At 37.8% G+C, this 20,844-nt stretch overlaps 1 protein-coding gene and 1 pseudogene across 4 annotated transcripts in view; both read right to left on the bottom strand.

Annotated features, from left to right (window-relative positions):
• The window catches only part of KLF12 (KLF transcription factor 12), a 451,985-nt gene that overhangs the window by 136,802 nt on the left and 294,339 nt on the right, over positions 1-20,844 (bottom strand). For all 3 annotated transcript variants that reach the window (XM_079778508.1, XM_079778507.1, XM_079778509.1), the window contains exon 4: positions 15,337-15,883. In XM_079778508.1, the coding sequence (XP_079634634.1) occupies positions 15,337-15,883 (547 nt within the window). The remainder of the gene's footprint in view (positions 1-15,336; positions 15,884-20,844) is intronic.
• LOC307104628 (transmembrane protein 126A-like) lies at positions 6,195-6,932 on the bottom strand (annotated as a pseudogene). Its single transcript has one exon. The product of its transcript is annotated as a transmembrane protein 126A-like (transcript).

Raw genomic sequence — 20,844 nt, 5'->3', positions numbered from 1 at the left:
GTTGTTATTTTAATAATAATTTTGACACCTTCCTTGTTGGCTGTCACGTTTTCACCTCAGTGTATCTATGGATAAAGGCAGTTTCCTGATTTGGACAGGGAGTTGACATATAAGAACCTCAGGGAGTACGAGATTGGGGATACAAAAATCAGATCTATTTTATTTTACTACAGAACATGAAATGCTACAAATTTTTGTGGCTATTGGGAAGACATAGAAAAATCTATTGAGAAAACATTTTAGGAGACCTGAGTAATAAAATAAAAATTGAGAACTATTCTTCTCATTTATTTGTCCTTGGTCATTTCTATGCACAGCTGGAAAATCATATGCACAAAGAATGTCAGAAGCATATTACAACCAAGATTTCAAAGGCTTTCTCTTTCAGAGGAGGAATTCAGATCCTCTCCTACATGTAATCCATAGTATATATCATGCATGCAATAGGTGTTTTATACCCTATGCAATGTGTAAGTACACTATAACCTACAATTCAGTAAAACTACACCATTCTTCATTTTTATGTACCCTTCATTCTCTGCCCTCATTGTTTACTCTTTGCCTGGTCTGCAATACTTCTACCTACTCTGAGTAGCAAAGCCTTATGCTTCTTTAACTTTCACCTCAAATGCCACCTACTCTACCTTCATTATAACAGATGACTTCCTCCAGAGTTTAATTCATGTTCTTTGGGGATTTACAACCTAGGTCTCTAGGAGGTTTCCTCTGTTTAAAAAGGCTCTGTGTTTACAGAGGGCTGATTTAAAACATCACCTCTGACAAAGGCCACCAGGAGTGATTAGGGAGCCCTTGGTTTTAACACAGAAGAGCCAAAAATACAATCACGAAACTGACAATTCCTTCTAAACACACAAGATTTGAAACAATCAGACAAAGCAGTTTTAGATTTGTGCCTGGGTCTGCCTAATATACCTTTAAGATTTGAGATCTGTGGAAGGAAACCAAATCATTGTTTTATGGCTGCAACAAATGGGCCCACCACAGTAAATATGTCATTTTATTCTTCTCACAAAGAGGCGTTCACTGCATAGTGCAAATAAAAGTAGCATTTTCCTTCTACTTAAGGTTCGTTAGATGAAATTTATGTTTTTTAAAATGCACTGCAAACATCAAAAACTGATTGCACCGTTATCAGCTTTTAAATCAAAACAGCTTGCTCTCTGGTAAAGACAGGAGATCTGGTCAATTTATTTCATAAAACTTTATGTACAAAGAGACAGTGTCTATGAACTTAATGGAGAGAATATAGAGTCTGGAGGGGTCATTTTTATTACAATTTATAGTGGGATTATCTATACTCCACAGTTTTCAGGTTTTATTGAGATTTTATAGTACCGATGCTGACACAGTTAACTGCAGTGGGGTAGGAGGTGTAATTTGTTTCAGCCTGACTGGGAAGTGAAATTGGCATTACTATTACATAAGAAACCTACCAAACACTATTAATTGTTTGGGTCCAATCAAAGGCATTATTTATCCTAGTTTCATGGTAAAATATTTTACCTGAGACTAAAAGAATAAATTAGAACCGACTATAATTTTCATACAGCAATATCTTTTCATTATGACCATTTGGAAGCCATAAAAATATTTTCACCCACAGGGGTTCAATTCCACAAACTATTAAAGCCTAAATAAACACTTATTGTTTATTGTGTGCCAGACAATGGAAAAGGCAGTAATGATAGTTATGATTATAATTACATATAACATATATTAGATTTGAGCAATATATGAACTAAGAGGTTATAAATGTGTGTGTGTATGTATGTATGTATGTATGTATGTGTGTATATATATATATATTACATATATATATGAAATAAATTGGTTTACAATTTGGTGTATACCTTTCTAGAAAAAAGAAAGGCCTTCCAGGGAAAGTAAAGCACATGATAAAGGTAGATTTGTCATTACGAAAATCCATGGAAATGGTGGCTGGGTCAGGAGATCTAATTGGTGGAATGACAACAAATTGGAGTGGAAGAGTGGTAGGAGTCCGACTGTGAGGCTGTGAGGAGCCCTGCTGGTTATCATTTTATGCTGTTGCTGCTTCTACTTCAGCATACAAGGGAAGCTTCCTTTTATGGGTAGGGTTTAGGACAATAGACCATCACCAGGCAAAGCATTTCTAGGCATCTCAAACAAAACATTGTACCACGCTGGCCAGTGTGATCAGTGGTTAGAGCATCAGCTTGTGCACAGAAGGGTCACGGGTTCCATTCCTGGTCAAGGGCACATACCTGGGTTGCAGGTTAGATCCTAGGTCCCGGTCTGGGCTCATGCGAGAGGCAACCGATTGATGTGTCTCTCTCACATCAATATTTCTCTCTCCCTCGCCCTCCATTCTACTCTCTCTAAAAAGCAATGGGAAAAATATCCTCGGGTGAGGATTAAAAATATCTATGTATACATAAAAAACCCTAAGTGACGGGTCCACCATTAGACCAGTCTACCGTTTGACCGGTTGCTACGACGTGCACTGTACGACGCTCAATGTAGGAGTTGCCCCTGGTGGTTAGTGTGCTCCCACAGTGGGAGAACCACTCAGCTGACCTACGGATGCCAGATGCCGGGCTCACAGCTGGCGAGCATAGCTGTGGTGGTGGGAGCCTTTCCTGCCTCCACAGTGGTGCTATGAGTGGCGGCAGGCACAGCGGGGCGGGATGAGCGGGAGCTGGAGCTGTGTGCCTGGCCCAGGCTCCTCCCTGGCTGCCTGTCCCTTCCTGCATTACTACATCCCCCAAGGGGTCCCGTATTGTGAGAGGGCACAGGCCAGGCAGAGGGACCCCACCAGTGCACAAATCCATGCACTGGGCATCTAGTATATATTAATATATAGTATATATAGTACCTACATTTATTAATTCTTTGTTCATTCATCCTTTCAGTCAATAAATAACTTATTGAGGACTTACCAGTGTTGGGCACAATGCAATGAAGAAACAGTAGCTAATGAGGCTTGGATAGATCTGGGGAGTCATTAACCTATTCTATCCTTGGAGTGAGGATTTATATCCTACACCACATTATATAAGCAACCACAGTTTTTGACAACAGAGGAGTCTATGCTTATTGTAGGTCACCCAAGTCCCACTAGGCTTTTCTCTCCCCAAGAAACCAAGAAACCCATATACCTACCATGGGATTATCTTTCTAGTTCTACTCTGTTTCTACTGAACTTTTCCTAAGCCCCCAGCTATAGAGAAGGTGGTTCTCTGATGAATTCTCCAAGGGCTCTTCCCAGTTATCTCAGTTTCACCAAATTCTCCTATTTTCTGTCTTCCTGAGTTCTTTGCTGTCCCAAGACATAACTCTTCCTTTTTTTATGTTTTTTTTTCCCTATAGCATCAACAAAACTTGTTAGTAGTTCACAAGCTGGCACTCTATGCTTCTATTTATCCAATACATGGTTACAAAAAAACACACAAACAAAAGTCCGCACAGATACACAGAAAGTAGCATTTTAACTCAGAAGTCACGTACAAACATGCAGGAAAAAAAGTGGGACAAGTAGGTAGAAGTGATTCTTTTTCTTTCTAGCCCAAGTTAGTTAGCTTTTTTTTTAATTTAATATTTCATATACTAGAGCTCTAAAAACACAGAAAATAAGTTAAGTTTCAAGTTCAGGTTCAAGTTTTATTTAAAAAGGGCATATTCATTGCACTCTCTGACAACCAACTTTAAGTTAACTGGAAAAATCCAGGAACAATCACAGAATAAATAATATATAGAGTTCTTCCTCTCGCAGTTCACATTGTTTTAAAATTCTACCCCTAGATGGCAGTAGAAAGTCTGTAATTTTAATATGTATCATTTAGCTCCATAATAATCACTTCTGAGATAGGTGATTTGGTTAGATGAGGAAAAGAAAGAAGAATCAAGATTCAGCAGAAAAGTTAGAATGGTGGAGGGTGGAGGGAGATGGAGAAGGACAACTGGGAGGAGGAAGAAGACAGGGAAATGGAAGGAAGATGGAGAGTGACAGGGCAGAGAAAAGAAGGTGGAACAACCAAGAAGGGTACTTTGAGCAGGAGGTGTAGAAAAGAGGAGGCATGGATGGACCCAGAGGGTATTATGCTAAGTGAAATAAGTCAGACAGAGAAAGACAAACACCATAGGATTTCACTTACATGTGGAATCTAATGAACAAAATAAACAATAAAGAAGCAGACTCATAGATACAGAGAACAGACTGACAGTTGTCAGAGGACAAGAGGCTTGGGGGGCTGGGTGAAAAAGGTGAAGGAATTAAGCAGTACAAACTGGTAGTTACAAAAGAGTCTCAGGGGTGTAAAGTGCAGCATAGGGAGTAAGGTCAGTAACATTGTGATAAATATGAATGGGGCCAGGTGGAGACTTGAAGCAGCGGGGGGGACCACTGTGAAGTACACGGTTTTCTAACCACTTGGCTGTACATCTGAAACTAATTCAGAATAATACCGAACGTAAACTGTAATTGAAAAAAATTAAAATTTAAAAAAAGAGGATAGAGAAAAGAGGCAGAGTTAAAGGTCAGAGAACTACAGTACAGTCTCTTTCAAACTTTCTGGACAGGAGCCATAGTAAGAAATATAAATTTCAATATGACTCAGCATACACACATACACACACACACCCACTCTCACAGTACCTATCTGCATGTATATAAATAGGGTGTTGCACAAAAGTTTCATAATACAGTCTTATTTGGGAGATACTATCAGGTATTTTTTAATCTACCTCATTCTGTTTATTTTCTTTCAAACTGCTGATTATGAGCTACTAAATTGATTTCAAGACTCACTAAAAGAAAAAATAACCCACAGGGTAAACAATATTGTTTTAATGTCTTATACACTAAAGTTGGTTTTAAGAGGAGTTTTTTTTTTTTTTTTTTAAATCATCATAGCTCGGAGTAGTTGACATTCTTGGTCATATCATCAGCTGTAAAACATTTGTTGAATAAACGAACTAATTAATGGAAGAAAAAGGCAAATGAAGCCACCTGGTCATGAATAACATATAATTGGCCAATGATCAAAGTAGCATGTCGCCCACATAAAGGTGGCTGGAGGAAAAATAGAGTATGTGATTATTACTCTGTAAATTAGTAACTGTTCTTTTATTTATTGGATAGACAAGTATCAACTTGTTCTTTTCTAAAGAATACAAAGCAGAATACCAGTTAATCAAATTCTCCCTTAAAAGTGGAAAATAAACATTAAAAATTTGTAATAAAAATGGGAAAACAAGCAGAGAGAAAGAGCTGAGAGAACAGTAACAGTTTAGAACAGAAAAAAAGGAGCTATTATTAAAGGAATAAGAAAAAATAGGGAACAGAAATCACAGCCAGAGAGTTGTAAATAATTAAAAAGCCAATAAAAACAGTGCTGGCAATGATTCTAAGACTAAGTTTCACTCTTGGATCTTATATTCTTCTTTCTTTTATTTGTTCCTTACAGGTATGAAAAGTTATTGGGTAAAATGCCCACTTACTAAATATAGGTGTGTGTACTTATCTCCCATACCCCAAAGTGTATATATATATATATATATATATATATATATATATATCCAAATATCCTCAAAGTAATCCAATAAATACCTGTAATCTAGTATTTAAAATAAGAATTTCCTTATAGCATAACAGTACCTTTACTATTTGAAATTAGAGGCTTTATATTTGAGTAGAACATTATTTCAGGAGAGAAAAAATATATTAATAATAAATGAAACTACAAAGGAAACAAAAGATATTATATTTCAAAATCCAATATGTAATGTTCAATGCCTTAAATATTATCAGAGAAAACTTTTCAGGTGTGGTAAAAATGAATATAGAGACCACTATCTTACAATGCTATATTAGTTACATATTTCATTTAAGCATGTAGTTGTGTAAACATAAATTTTTTACTATAGGAGAAACTTGTCCTAACAAAATAAAAATGGTGTGATAGGTTCTCACTTTATAACAGAGTGGACATGAAGTTCACTTTATTAACCTCCTGCTTTAGCCACTCTATTGAATAAATGGATTTGTCTCTTGTCTGTACCTTCATTTCCTTAAGTAATATCTACCTACTAATGTGGTAGATATTACTCTCTTAATGTGGATCCTTTTGGGGGGCCATCCTTTTCTTTTTGCCTTTGTACTTTTATTTAGTCTTTAACTGTATGGGGGTGGGGGAGAGCCAATCAGACTCACTCCTGGACATTTTACACTTTCCAAGGAGCTTACCTAGTGTTTTCTCTTTTCTGCTAATTCTTTTATTTTATTTTATTTTGTTTTGTTTATTACAGGTTTATTTTTGTGTACACATTTGCTTAACAATCATTCAATGTTTAGGCCAGGTTCAGGTAACTGAAGAGCCTTTATAAGTAGTTTATATTGCCTAGAACTAAGGTATGCTGAAAACCCAGTCTGTAGCAAAATAGGAAATAACATCTTTCTAAAGATAGGTTTGAGGAATTCTGATCCAGTAGGTTAAGATGTTTCCTTTCTCTGGTAGCAGGGCTGAGGCATACCTGGCTGCTAGGCCACCATTCACAGGAATAGCCAAGAAAACAGGGTACAGATCACCAAAAACAAGTCCAACCCATCCACCTTGTATTATGGTACAGGTTTCACAATGCAAATCACCTGTATTCAGTGGTAAACTTACAACAGTTTTGTAAGATACGTCCGCTGTCAAAAATGGGATGACTGCCATTGGTAAACCAGCAGCTATAGGAGCCTGTGTCACAGTTAAGACGTGTCGAAAAAGACTGTTTGCTATTAGGCCACAGAGAGTAGCATTAAGTCCAATATATGTTGATCCATGTTCAAGTAGATTCCTTTCTGCTTCTGGAAGTTGGTTAATTTTTCTGTGTATGATGTCCAAAATGTGTTCTTTCTTGAAAGTATCATCTGATTCACGATTTTCCATCTTGAACCTTATGCTCTCCCTGCCGTCCTCGGTGCTAGCTCTGGCCTTCCTCGGCCCTAAGGCTCACTGCAACCTTCACCCTGCTTGCGCGGGCGCAGCCATCTTTTCTGTGCTAATTCTTTTAGAAAAATGCAGACAATTTCTGTCTCCTCTCTGAGCCAGTAATTATTATCAAATCTTAGAACTAAACCAGTCTATGCCAAATGAAGCAGAAGAATTGATAGATTGCGGATATTTCAGATAGACAAGAGCATAAGAAGCCAATTTTGGGTGGTCTCTACTTAAATTCTTGTGCATGCTCAGAAGTAAAAGAATACAGATAAGTTTTCCACTCCATGTTGAAAATCAGGTAAAAAACAAATGATTAGTGTACCTATATAAAATAAAATTTTCTGAACTCCTATTTAAAATTCAATTTTTCATAAATATTGGCTGTCTTTCTCACTATTTAACAAGTTCTCATCTTTGTTTTATAATGATAGAGGTACACTCAAGTCCTACCAAAGTCTACTTTTAAAGAAGAATAAGCCAAAAAGCCAGCAATTCTCCAGTCCCACATCCCACTAAACAACATTAAAAAAATGAAATAACGTAACTAGATGGACAGTTGATAAAAATCAAATTCAGAATTAAAATATGAATCTACATCTAGTAGTTAGGCTTAAGCATAAGTATAAGAATACATTTACCAAAGGAAGCTGAGATAGTTCAATCACTCAAGAAGCAAAGATAACCGTACCCATAAGCACAGGTCAGCTGCCCTGGACTATTCTGGACATATGGACAGATGACACCAGGATCCCAGTGAAAGGTGAACTAAAAGAGGACAGTCATGTGTAAGGTAGACAGAAGCAGCAAGTCAGTGACAAGATGAATTAGGGTGTTCAATAAAACATCATTACCATCAAATGGGAAACCTAAGAGCAGAAGAAAACTGCTGAAACCAATTTAGACCTGAAATGGGGAGTTTCCTGGGAGCAAAACTACAGTTGTATTCAATGGTCAGGAGCTAACTCCAAGCAGCTTTGCAGCAATCACTACCATAACCATATTTCCTTTCACGAATATAAATGGCACAGGACTAAAACCACACGTGTGGCTCCTTCCTCTAGGCTGCTGAGTAATCTAACAGTGTGGAGGAAGAAAATGGGATTATTACAGATTTGCTCATGGCCACATCCCTTTGAAACTCCTGAATGAATGCCATGAAAATAAGGCTATATTTTTGGAGGATTCTTCATCACTTCATCTCAATATACTAAGGAAACAGCATTCTTTTAAAGGAGATGACCAAAGCCATGCCCAAGTGGGGTTGGTTTCCAGACAACAGTATCCATATGCTATCGTCAGATATTTTGGGAAAAAAATATAATTTATACACGAGGACCTAATCACATAAAAGTTTTCAGTCAGGAATAATGCACTTACGACCATAAGTTATTTGTCAAGTATGACACCATTACAATAAAAAGTCTTAACTCAGTCAATGTTTTTGTTTGCATTTCCATGGGCTTCTGGGGCTGCATTCCCATGAGAGGAAATGTGGTGCTTAGGAATCTGGAGCTGAGCTCATCCTCCAGGTAACCTATTTGATTACAGTCATGTAGACAGTCAGGTGATGGGTTTGGGTGGCTAAGGAGGAAGCAAGAATGGGGGAAAAGGGAAAATGACAGATCATCTGCATAACCTAATAAAAAAGAATGGGACAGCGATCAGAAGAAATTGGGCAACAGTGAAACACCCAGGTGGATGCACCAGACTTTTCAGTTCTGACTGTTTCAAAACCATCACTCAATCAATTCTTTGATCAAGTCTCATTTCTGGGCATCGAGGTAATAATACCTGTTCCTCCGGCTACATGAAGACAGAACTAGCTCAGGTATGGTAGGGAAGATCTAAGTCTCCCTTTTTTTTGTTGTTAGCTCTTTAGTTGGGTTGTTCACAGACTGTTATAATATTGGTCTCTAAGTACTTTGAATTTCCCAAATGTGGTATCTATTAAAACTCAAATGTAAAAATGTCTTTGAACAACAAATATAAATTATTTTGGGTTAATCTTTTGTTTGGAATGAATTCTATATATTCCACTAAATGATGAATGAGAAATGTTTGATCTCATTGTATATTAAGTCTGATATCATTCTTATAATTCTCAATGGAACCCAAATTTTACTGAATTTCTGTTTGCTTTTCATTGTTTCTAGATTAGCTTCTGTCTTCACATTTTCTTTGATTTTCCTAAATATTTGTCAATCCAATAAAATTATTTTAGAATCTGTGTTAACTACTACAAGATGCAGCTTACTTCCACAGTATAAGCAACTAACGTGCAATTAAGGACTTTGCTTCTACAATTCTTTCCTCTCTAGAATTAACCATTTTCAATTATCTACTGGATTATTCTTGACAGAATACAAATATGCTATACTATCCCCCTCTTTTTTTTTACTATCCCCCTCTTTTAAAATCCTTCCCTTGAGAGCTTAAAAGTCTCCCCAGCTATCATTCATTTCTCCACAACTCTTTCCAGCAAAACTACTCCAAAGAACTGTCTAGACTTTCAGCCTCCCCTCTCTCACCTCCCATCTGACACATTCACTTCAGTCAGTCTTTGTCCCCCCATCCCACCCCACCCAGTGCTCAATTCTTAGTCCTTTCTTTACTTGGTCCCATAGCAGCTTTTGATACAACTGATGGCTCCCTCCTTGAAACATTCTGTTCACTTGCATTTTCTTCAGCACTCTTCCTCTTTCCTCACTAGCAGATCACAGAAAGGAAGGGAGGGAGGATGGGAAATCCTAAACACTCCCACTCTTCCATTAAGGCAAGAATAAAACAAGAACAACTTTGCTTGTGATGTAAGACCCTCTATGTTTTCGGGTATTAAATATCTGTAAAAGGTAATGAAAATCTGTGAAAACTACCAAATACTTCCCCAGGCTGGGCTGAAATTACTTTATGAGGTAAAAATAATAATCCCTCAGGGTCTTGTTTATAAATAACACTAGAGGCCTGGTGCATGAAATTCATGCACAGGGCGGGGGGGGGGGGCGGTGTCCCTCAGCCCAGTCTGCACCCTCTCCAATCTGCTCTCACCTGCAGGCCTGGTCACCCCCAACTGCCCTCCTCTGCAGGCCTGGTTGCCCCCAACTGCCCTCCCCTGCAGGCCTAGTCACTCCTATCTGCCTTCCCCTGCAGGCCTGATTGCCCTGAACTACCCTCCCCTACAGGCCTGGGTCAACCCCAACTATCCTCCCTTTCAGGCCTGGTCACCCCTAACTGTCCTCCCCTGCAGGCCTAGGCCCCTCCCCCAACTCCCCTCCCTTTCAGGCCTGATCACCCCTAACTGCCCTCCCCTACAGGCCTGGGTTCCCCCCAACTGCCCTCCCTTTCAGGCCTGGTCACCCCTAACTGCCTTCCCCTACAGGTCTGATCACCCCCAACTGCCCTCCCCTACAGGCCTGGTCCCTCCCCCAACTGCCCTCCCCTGCAGGACTGGTTGCCTCCAACTGCCCTCCCCTGTAGACCTGGTTCCTCCCAACTGCCCTCCCCTGCTGGCCTGGTCACCCCTAACTGCCCTCCCCTGCTGGCATCTTGTGGTGGCCATCTTGTGTACACATGGGGGCAGTCATCTTGTGTTGGAGTGATGGTCAATTTGCATATTACCTCTTTATTATATAGGATGTCTCAGGTTACCTAGTAACAAAACTTGGGCCAGACCAGTCTACTGGTTGTTCTGTTTACATGGAGAGCCTTCCACTTCTCAGCACTATCACTCGGAGGGGCTACTATTTCATCCTTTTGGTATTAAGCAAAAATAAAAAAAAGTCTTCCTTGGGAGACCTTCTATGACATCCTCCCTGTTACAGCTCTAGTCTAAATTGTGCTTGTGGACTGTACCTTCCAGAACATCATGCCATTTTTCTTCTTATCACATATTACATTTAAGGCCCAACTGAGATATGTTGGTACCCTGGGCTAACTTGCCATTCTTTAGATCAATATTCTTTAAATACTTAGCTGGGCTGAGGTTCTGTCCTCAATTCATATCCTTTTGCTGTTAGTCAAGCATATCCATGTGGAAGTTTTACCCCACATTCCCAAACCCTAACCACACCTTCCGAGCATCACAGTAAAAATATTTCTCCCAACCATATATAACACCCTCCGTGAAAATACTGTTTGTCAAATACAACTTTCTCTATCTGCAATTATAATTAAACTCTGTCCTGGGAAAATCCATGGCTAGTCTATGTTTTCATCCAATTCTGTCTACAATTACCAGTTATTTGTATGATTTTCTATTTTATGTTGATATCTGCTAATAGACTATAAACATTCAGATAGAAAAGGCATCTGTTTTGTTCAACACTGTATCCCTAGTGCCAATAAAATGCCTAATACATGATAGACGCTCAATAAGTGCTTGAATAACAAATTATTCAATCCATAAGCTATGTTATTTTAGACATGAATGTGTCTATCAAAAGTCCTTTGTATAATGTGACATAGAGAATTTACGTCTTTACCAGAGACCACATATGTTATACCAACTTTAAAAATTATTAGCCAATATAATCAGTGACATTTATTGGAGTTAGTTTTCTATTTTCCATTACCAGCATTTTGAAAATTCAACTCCTTTGTTATATTTTCTTTTGCTCATCCATACCAAATATACAAGTCCTAAGTGGGAATGGAAATAGGGGATCCCTTTATCACTCAGGCATTTTATTGCTGGCCTAATGCCCAACTGCATATGTGCAAAATAAAGACTTAAGGAACTACCGAAATACCCTTTCCTTTATTCATTTTGGGAGGTAGGCAGACTTCCTCCACTAGACACTTTTACCATCATCTAATTAATCAGTTAAACAATAAAAAACTTATAAAATACTATAGCAATATTTGTAGAATGCGGCTATTATAAAAACTTAATATCAACTAATAAAAACAGAAAATATGGGGTGTTTACAGACAATTTCTCATACTAAACTCTCATCCCTTATAATTTGTTGTAGTAAAAACTTTGAGAGGCATTTCTGTACCAACTTCCTGGGGGCAGTTTTTCATTTTAAAATTCAGGAAGTTTTTATTTCCTCCAACTTTCTATTTTTACAAAATAGAGAAAAACATTCTGAACATTATTGCTTTGTGTATTTGAGAGGGGCGATAATAATTATGAATAACTGCAAACATGTATGGATAGCTGATTAATGCTAGACATTTACACATGAGCTCTTGCTTAATCTTCCTAAGAATCTTCAAGGATCGATCATGTTTTTAATCCCATTTTATCACTAAAGAAAAGAAAGATTAGTGAGACTAAATAACTTTTCTAAATCCAAAGCTGTAAATGAGATACCCAGAATTCTAACTCATACCATCTTGATTCCAAATCCCACGCACCTAATGCTCACATCACAGTCCTGTGTGTTTATGGTTATATATTCATTTTTATATAAGAAAACTTTTGAGTAAACAACACTGAATATAACTAACAAATATACGCATGTAGAGAACAAATTATAGCCTGAATTTTAATAAAGTCTTCTGCAAAGATATATTTTCCAGAAAATTAAATTTTGGCATTTTGGCAATATACTTTATAATACACTTTAAATAAAAATAATCTCTCCCATAAAAAATGATAATGGTAAATGAAAGAAATATCTCTTTATTTTCCTTCATTAGTGCACCAAAATTATAAAGAAGTCATGAACAATGTTAAAATCAATCAATTTCAGAATAAAAGTAATATTTCCCTTAAGTGGTACCAGACAAAGAGTGGATTCTATGTTCTCTGGTATACACATACACACATATATAAAATAATGTAACATGCAGGATTATATTTTTGTCATTTGCTAATTCCTAATTCTTAAAAAAATTATAAAAACATCTGTAATTACTGTGTTGTACACCTGAAACTAATACAAAATAATATTGAATGTAACTTTAATTTTCAAAAATAAAAACAACAGAAGGAATTGGACAGTTTTAATGGATATGGAATAAGTTGGGAGAAAATAAAGTCCAATATACAATGTGGAAAAATCTATAATTATAAAAGACTAGAGGCCTGGTGCACAAAATTCATGCATTGGGTAGGGAGGGATCCCTCAGCCTGGCCTGTACCCTTTTGCAGTCTGGGACCCCTTGCGGGATTTCCGGGACCCCTCACTCCTTACCGCCTGCCTGCTCGCTGCTCCTTAGCAGAGGTGGGAGAGGCTCCTGCCACGGCCGCTGCGCTTGCCAGCCGTGAGCCCAGCTTCTGGATGAGCAGTGCTCCCCCTGTGGGAGTGCACTGACCACCAGGGGACAGCTCCTGCATTGAGTGTCTGCCCCCTGGTGGTCAGTTCACATCATAGCAACCGGTCGTTCTGGTCGTTCCACCATAACAGTCGCTTAGGCTTTTATTATTATATAGATAAGAAATACCTGATGTGTCATCAGTTATGTTATTATTTAAATCTATTAGCTCATTTTGTTCAAAAGTATTAGTAATATCAAAGAGGGTTCATCTTAACTAAAATCCATAAAAAGGCTCCCTTACTCCCTCTTTTTCTTCTAGCTCCCTGGTCGGCAAACTGCGGCTCGCGAGCCACATGCCGCTCTTTGGCCCCTTGAGTTTTTAGCAAAGGCCAGCTTAGGAGTACCCTAATTAAGTTAATAACAATATACCTACCTATATAGTGTAAGTTTAAAAAAATTTGGCTCTCAGAAGAAATTTCAATCGTTGTACTGTTGATATTTGGCTCTGTTGACTAATGAGTTTGCCAACCACTGTTCTAGCTATTCATGAAGACGATGGTGGAACTAGTTCCTGGCCTTTGCCCATAAAAGCACAAAAGGGAAATTGTCAGTAAGTACAGTATACTTCTCAAGATTGCAACCTAAAATCTCTGATTGCTGTGAGTCATGAGATTTTTCACTTGGCGAGACTGTGAAGATAAAATGTATTTCATGTGCTATGAAAAAATTCATAGCACTACTCACAAACACTAACTTGCCAAAAGTGAATGCACAGCTCTGTAGTATATGTCTGCAAAAATTTCTCTAAGTACACAATCCAATGTTATTCCTATGCATTGAAGCCGGCCTTACATAACAGCCTAAATATCCAGGTTTACTAGCATTTATGAGAAGGCAATGTATTATGTATTCACCAATCATCTTTTAATTATAGGCCTCAATACTAATATGGTATTCAAAGCAAAAATACAACATAACGTCTTAATCCATCATCATTTCAAAGTTATGAAGATAAAATATATACATTTGTATTTAGTTTAAAAGGGAATTAATCAATGATCATAGGCACTTTACATTTCTATAGAAGGGTGGCTTACTTTTTAGATTCATGGGAAGGGAAAAAGAAAAATCCCAAACATGATGCTATTACAAGTTTCTTCTAATAAATTATGGGAAAAAGAAACTTAGAAATAGATAAATAACTTCATGCTATCATATATAGTTAACTAACTAGATATTATTAAAGTCATGTAGCAAAGTATCTTCCTGCCTTCTAAACCCCAGAGAAAATATTAATATTGTATGTTGAAGTATTTCCATCATACTGAGCCATCCTGCTATTTAAAATAATAACTTAAGACAAATCCTCTATTATAAAGATGTAATGTGCAAATGGTCGTTACGCTGTGAAGCTTAATGACTGGATCACGGATCAGCAGGAGGGTGGGGCAGTGAGCTACAAGCAGGTGGCGGAGAGTTACAGGAGGGGGCAGGGCATCAAGCTATGAGGTGGGGCAGGGGAAGCGGAGAGAGCTACAGGAGGGCAGGGCAGCGAGCTACTGGCGCACGGATTCATGCTCAGGGCTACTAGTATAAAGATAAGAACTCAAGCTACATGATAATTTTGTAGCCAGACACCTAACTTTAAAATTCTTTTAATGGCCACTTAACTTACAAGTTACTTAAAAGTGAATGATCAGATTTTAAGCATTACAACTTCATGGCATTTTATGTCATTGTCATCCAAGTAAGTTCCAATCTGAAAAATTGCAAGAAGAAATATCCTGATTCACTTTTTAAAAATTTCTCAATGGATAATTTCTATGAGAGATTTATGCACTTATATTTACAAGCAGTTACTCTATAGATTGTCCTTTCCAACTGCGTATTTGAAGGTAAATGTTATTTTGCAAATTTAAAGATTTGAATTCTGACATTAAATGACTTGATACATAAAACATATAGTAAGTAACACTGAATTGTATACCTATGTAAACCTGAGTTTAGTTCCTGCTCTCAATGACTCTGTGCTGGACACAGAATTCGATTGGGTGTAGTGTATTGCATGTGATTTAGGTTCTGCTCACTGAATAAAAGAAGAGTTACCTCTAGTGCTGAAATAAATCGAGGCTTCACTTGTGTCCCTTACCTTTGCCATGACTTCTCCCATCCTCCAAAAGCGGCACTACGATAGTGTTGTTCACATTTCCAGGTGATCGCACGGCTGTGTAGACAACAGGCACCGACTGTACCACCACGGGGATGCGGTGAACATGACTCAGTTTGTTAGACTGTAAATTCATGGGACTTGACGGTGGTACAGGATGGATAATGTGCAAAAACTGCTGGCCTCCTACACCAGATGCCGAGGCAACAAGGGGCCCTGGAGTTAATACTGTTGACGAAGATGATGCTGAAGATACTGATGTTATAACAGTTGGGGAGGAGGCTGGCCGACTAGAAGACGATGAAGAGGTTGAAGTTGAAGAAGGCGAGGAGGCAGACGCTGTCATGGAAACTGGGGAGGATGAAACGGCTGTGGGGGATGTCCTGGCTTTGTTGATAGACAAGTCCACTGGCTCAGTTTGTGTTTGGAAGTGATCTACAGATAACGAGTCCTCCGGGGGCTCCCCTTTCACATTATTTAACAACAGAGGAACAGCTTCCATATCGGGGTAGTTGTGGACGTTTGGAGACTGTGGGGAGAAAAATGGGACACACATTTATCTTGGTTGGTCACACATTTTAATAGGTGCAAGATTTTTTTACTGGAATGATTGTTAATTTTTCTTATTGCTATGAGACATTAATCTGTTCCCCAAATATTTCAAAGATTGCTCTGTGCCAATTATGATTAAAGTTGAGAGTACAAAAGTACTAGACAGAGTAACACAGGCCTCTGCTATAAAGACACTTCCATCCTGTTGGGAGAGATAGGCAGAGCCATTAAAATCCAGTGAAATAAGTGTGTTATGGAGGAGGAAGGAGGACATAGGAACCTAACAGTGAACATCATTTTATAGAAAATGTTCTAAAAGACAAGTTCAGTAAATAAAGCATTACCTACTTAAAACTATAAATACAATCTATTTAATTAAAAACATTCATTTTGTTGGTTTTACCCACCCTTCATTTATGAGTCTCAATTTCCTCAGTTATAAACTAATGGAATTCTGATTAGATAACCTGAAACATCGTTCCAGCTCTAGGTTCCACGATTTTACAATCTGACGCTTATCCAATATTATCGTAATCTGGAGGCATAATGTTACCTGACAATGATACTGGGAAAACTTTCATGTTTGTTGAAAAAGATACCGTACAATTCTCATGAGCATTAATACAAATCATTGCTAACAATTAGCTTATAACTTAACTTAGTGATGACAACATTTTTTCTCAAAATAATTTACACAACTACTATAATGTGCCTATTAGAAAATAATAATCTCAGGGAAAACATTTTTTTCTGGAAATTTTAAATTGTCTATGACTGTCTTGTTTAACTTAAGATAATGATAATAATTTAACCAAATTCAATGTTATTCTTTTAATGTTTTTTAATGTTTTTATTGATTTGGGAGAGAGGAAGGGATGAAAAAAAAAGAGAGAGGGAGGGAGAGGGGGGGAGAGAGACAGAGAGAGAGAGAGAGAGAGATGGATATCAGAGAGAATCATCAATGGGCTGCCTCTCATATGTGCCCAACCAGGGATCAAACATGTGCCCTGACCAGGAATCGAACCTGTAACCTTTTGGTGTATGGGCTGACAACCAACTGAGCCACATGGCCTGGGCTCATTCTTTTAAGTTTCAATGAGCAAATTTTAATAATAATAATAATAAAGACTCTAAGAAAGATTTTATCCAGATTAATGGATGCACCATTTTATTCCTGGTCATTAATACTAGTATAATTTATTCTTATATTCAACTACTCAGAAATTCAACAAGTATTTATTGGATGCCTACTTCTGAGGCCCACAATGGCTCAAGAGTTCACTTGGCATGTATCAGCCTTAACAGACGGTTTAAATCTAACTTGACCAGGCTAGTATAGACATTATTGTTCTATTATATGAAAACCAAAAACTCTTTTTCAGCTTCATTATGGTATCAGAACAATAATGCCTAAAATTATATGAAATTGGTACATTTCATTGTAAAATATTTTGGTTTGATATTCCCCAAAAAACTTGAACATATACTTAAAGGAACAAAACATGTTTCTTAAAATTTTCCTTTATAGAATATAAATTATAACTCCATTCAGAACATATAATAGGCATTAGTGTAAGGGAATTTTATCTTGCAACAATGAGAAAAGAAAAAAAAAGTCAACAATTGTACCAGATCAACTAAAAAGGGGAAATTATGTTTTTTTGTTATTGGGTGTTTTTTTGTTTTTTTTTTTTGCTTCTAAGATAACATGGTTACTGACCTATAGAACGATAAAATTAGAAAATATAAAAGTGAATCACCCAAAATATTTCCTGCATGAAATTCTAAATAACAAGATTTCATTTATGTGCTGAAACTGAGAAATAAGTTTTAATCTTCTCAAACATTAAGAAACAAAAAAATATGAACACCATAAACAACTACTTTTATAAAAAGCCGTTATCATTAACCAGTTTTCTAACTAGAACATTTTTTCAATTGGTTCCCAGCATTATCACCTAATTACTTTGTAGAACATTATGTTTCTCATTAGTATGTTATAGCCACATAGAAATCCTGTTATTTTATGAAAGGTTGCTTTCATAAAACATTGCAAATGATCTATCATTATAATTATAAAATATGTCATTAAGCCTATGTTATCAAATACTTTTTGACTTCAGATATAGTCTTGATTAAATTTTCTCTTTGTACTGTATTAAGACATTTCAAAATTCTAATTTTGGAAATAGTGACCACTTTCATCACACATTATTCTCAAGTATCTACTTACACACAAGCTTCCTACATAGTTTTACAAACCAAGGGCTGAGATGTAATTCACCATGGTACAAACATTTTATAAAGTAAACAAAAGACTTATTTAGCAAATTATGACAATACCGAAGGTGATACATACTAGTACAGAGCTTCTTTGTAAAGAGATGGCTTCTGAGGCATCAAACTTCCCTGAGCTTTGTAACTGGCTTAGAATTCCCCAGATTATGAACAGGAGTCCACCTTTTGAAGGTAGCTGCTTAGTCCCTCAATAGGAAAAATATTTACTCTTTAAAGCGGTTTTACAATACTAGGAGTGTTTCTCTTATAATTCTGCTGTATATATTAGAAAGCTATGAAAACTGTACATTAATAACCCACAGGAGCTTTCAAAAACAAAAGAACTACATAGCTTTTGTATGAGCTTACGCCAAAATATACAAAATGCTCATAAAAATTAGGAAGGATACACAAAACCTTTGAACTATAGATTATCTTATGGGGAACCTTGGACACATTATGCATGAATATATAAGCATAAACATCACAGAGGCACATGCTGGTTCCTTTTACATATGTAGCAATTGAAATGTAGCCAGCATGTCCAAAAACAACGCCTCATCAGTATAAAGAGGAGAAAATCCTTATTGTACCATTCATCTGTTTACAGTGTTGACATTATAGCATATCCTCACAGTCCATACTAATCGCTTCTACAGTGAAAACGTGAAAGGCAAAGCCACCCACAATTCCAGCTTTAGGCTGCACATACACATACGTAAACCAGCAATACTGCGGAAATATGGTTTCAAAACAGCTATGGCATACTCTTGCTCCTCCTTTTAGGAAAGAGAAAAGACCTGAGTGACTTGATCCTGAAATCAGTATTAGGAATTCATTTCTTTTCTTCAGAAAGTGGAACATTGAAATGGACTGGTTCTGAGGTTTGAATCCATGATTGTGTGGCTACAGTGAGGTGATGGGGAGCACAGGAGACAACCAAGAGAGAACAAAGGCTGAGAGAAACCACGGGAAAACACTGAAAGAGAAGTACATAGAGCTTCCCTTTCACAGTTAAATAAAAGGACTAGACATATTTGAGAAAGTGAGAAAAGATATGGGTATGTTATCAGAAAACTAAGGTGTAGAGACACTGAGAAGACCACAAATAATAAGAAAAGTTGTAAGCTGTAGCACATTGAGGAAAAGAAACTTCTATAAAAAGAACAAATAAAGGGCTCCATCCTAAAATTTTCCCTTTGTTATTAACTGCACAATTCTTGATACAACACTGATGGACTAGTGTCAACTAAACTTGGTTGCTTTTGTTGTTTGTTTTAAAGCTCATTAAGAGTTTTGCCTGGGAATGGTAATTTTAGCTGATTTTTCACTGTTCATCACCCTGGTGTGGAGGACATGATTCAACACTAAATTCAATATTATCGGAAAAAAAACCCACACCTTTAAAGACACAGAGATTGTAAGAAAAGACTGGATTTTTGTCAAAGAAAATGAGAGTAATTTCATTTTTCAAAATATTATGTATCACTTAAAAGGGTCTACAAGTAAAATTTTAAATAACGTGTCAAGAAATAATTGTGTAAATACACACAAAAGTGCATTAACAATCCTAATATATAAAAACCCAGGGTCCGTAACGTCCAAAACGACCAAAGGCTCAACTGAACACCAGAAGTCAGTCCTGCAGTCAGTGCTGGGTTGCTGTAGAGACCCAACACTGACTGCCACTGGTGAGGGCACAGGGACCCAGGACTGACTGCCGAGGAAGCTTAGGATCAGGCCCGGAGAGAGGCCCAGAGAGAGAGGCAGGGTCTGATCCACAGCCTCCGTGGCAGCTGTTGATCAGCCATTGCCACTTTCTCTCTGGGCTTTGCCAGCAGCAGCGCCTCTGTTTCTCTCCAGGCCACCATGGGAGCTGCTGAGCAGCCCCACCTCTCTGATCAAGCCCGGAGATAGGCCTGGAGACACTGACTGGCATAGAAACCGACCAATCAGAACCAAATCTGGGTGAGCTGTGAAGAGCCAATGGCTGCCTAGGAGATGGAGCTTTTGATGCTGACTGGCATAGAAACCGACCAATCAGAACCAAATCTGGGTGAACTGTGAGGAGCCAATGGCTGCCTAGGAGGCGGAGCTTTTGACACAGACTGGTATAGAAACTGACCAATCAGAACCAAATTGATCGGCAGGGGAGGGCAGTTAGGGGCGATCAGGCAGGCAGGCAGAGGGGTTAGGGGCAATCAGGCAGGCAGGCAGGTGAGTGGTTTGGAAGCAGTGGTGTCAGATTGCGAGAGGGATGTCTGATTGGAGAGAGTGCAGCCTGGGCTGAGGGAACCCCCACCCCCCGTTGTGCATGAATTTCATGCACTGGACCACTAGTATACTTCATAAAAACATGTACATGAAAACCTAAAGATAAATAGAAACAAGATTATTTTGTCACACTATCACTTTTGCCAAAAGTCTTAAAGCCACTTTTATTCACAAAATAAATTATTATACATAATATTCTGTGAACATATTCCTTTCAGTGATCTGGAGATTACACATGAGTTTTTCTAATCACATAATCATTTTCCTGAACAAACATGTAAAATATAGCTTCAACTCTGGGCATTTTGTTGACTGAATGTAAAAGTGAATCTAAAAACCTCCTATGTGGTAGTACCCAGAGTATTGGATGTGTTTCCTACAGTCATC

Source organism: Cnephaeus nilssonii (assembly GCF_951640355.1).
Source record: "Cnephaeus nilssonii genome assembly, chromosome: 8".
In the NCBI taxonomy this organism is placed as follows: Eukaryota; Metazoa; Chordata; class Mammalia; order Chiroptera; family Vespertilionidae; genus Cnephaeus; species Cnephaeus nilssonii.
Note: the sequence above shows the minus strand (reverse complement) of the source record. Positions and strands in the feature narration are given on the sequence as shown.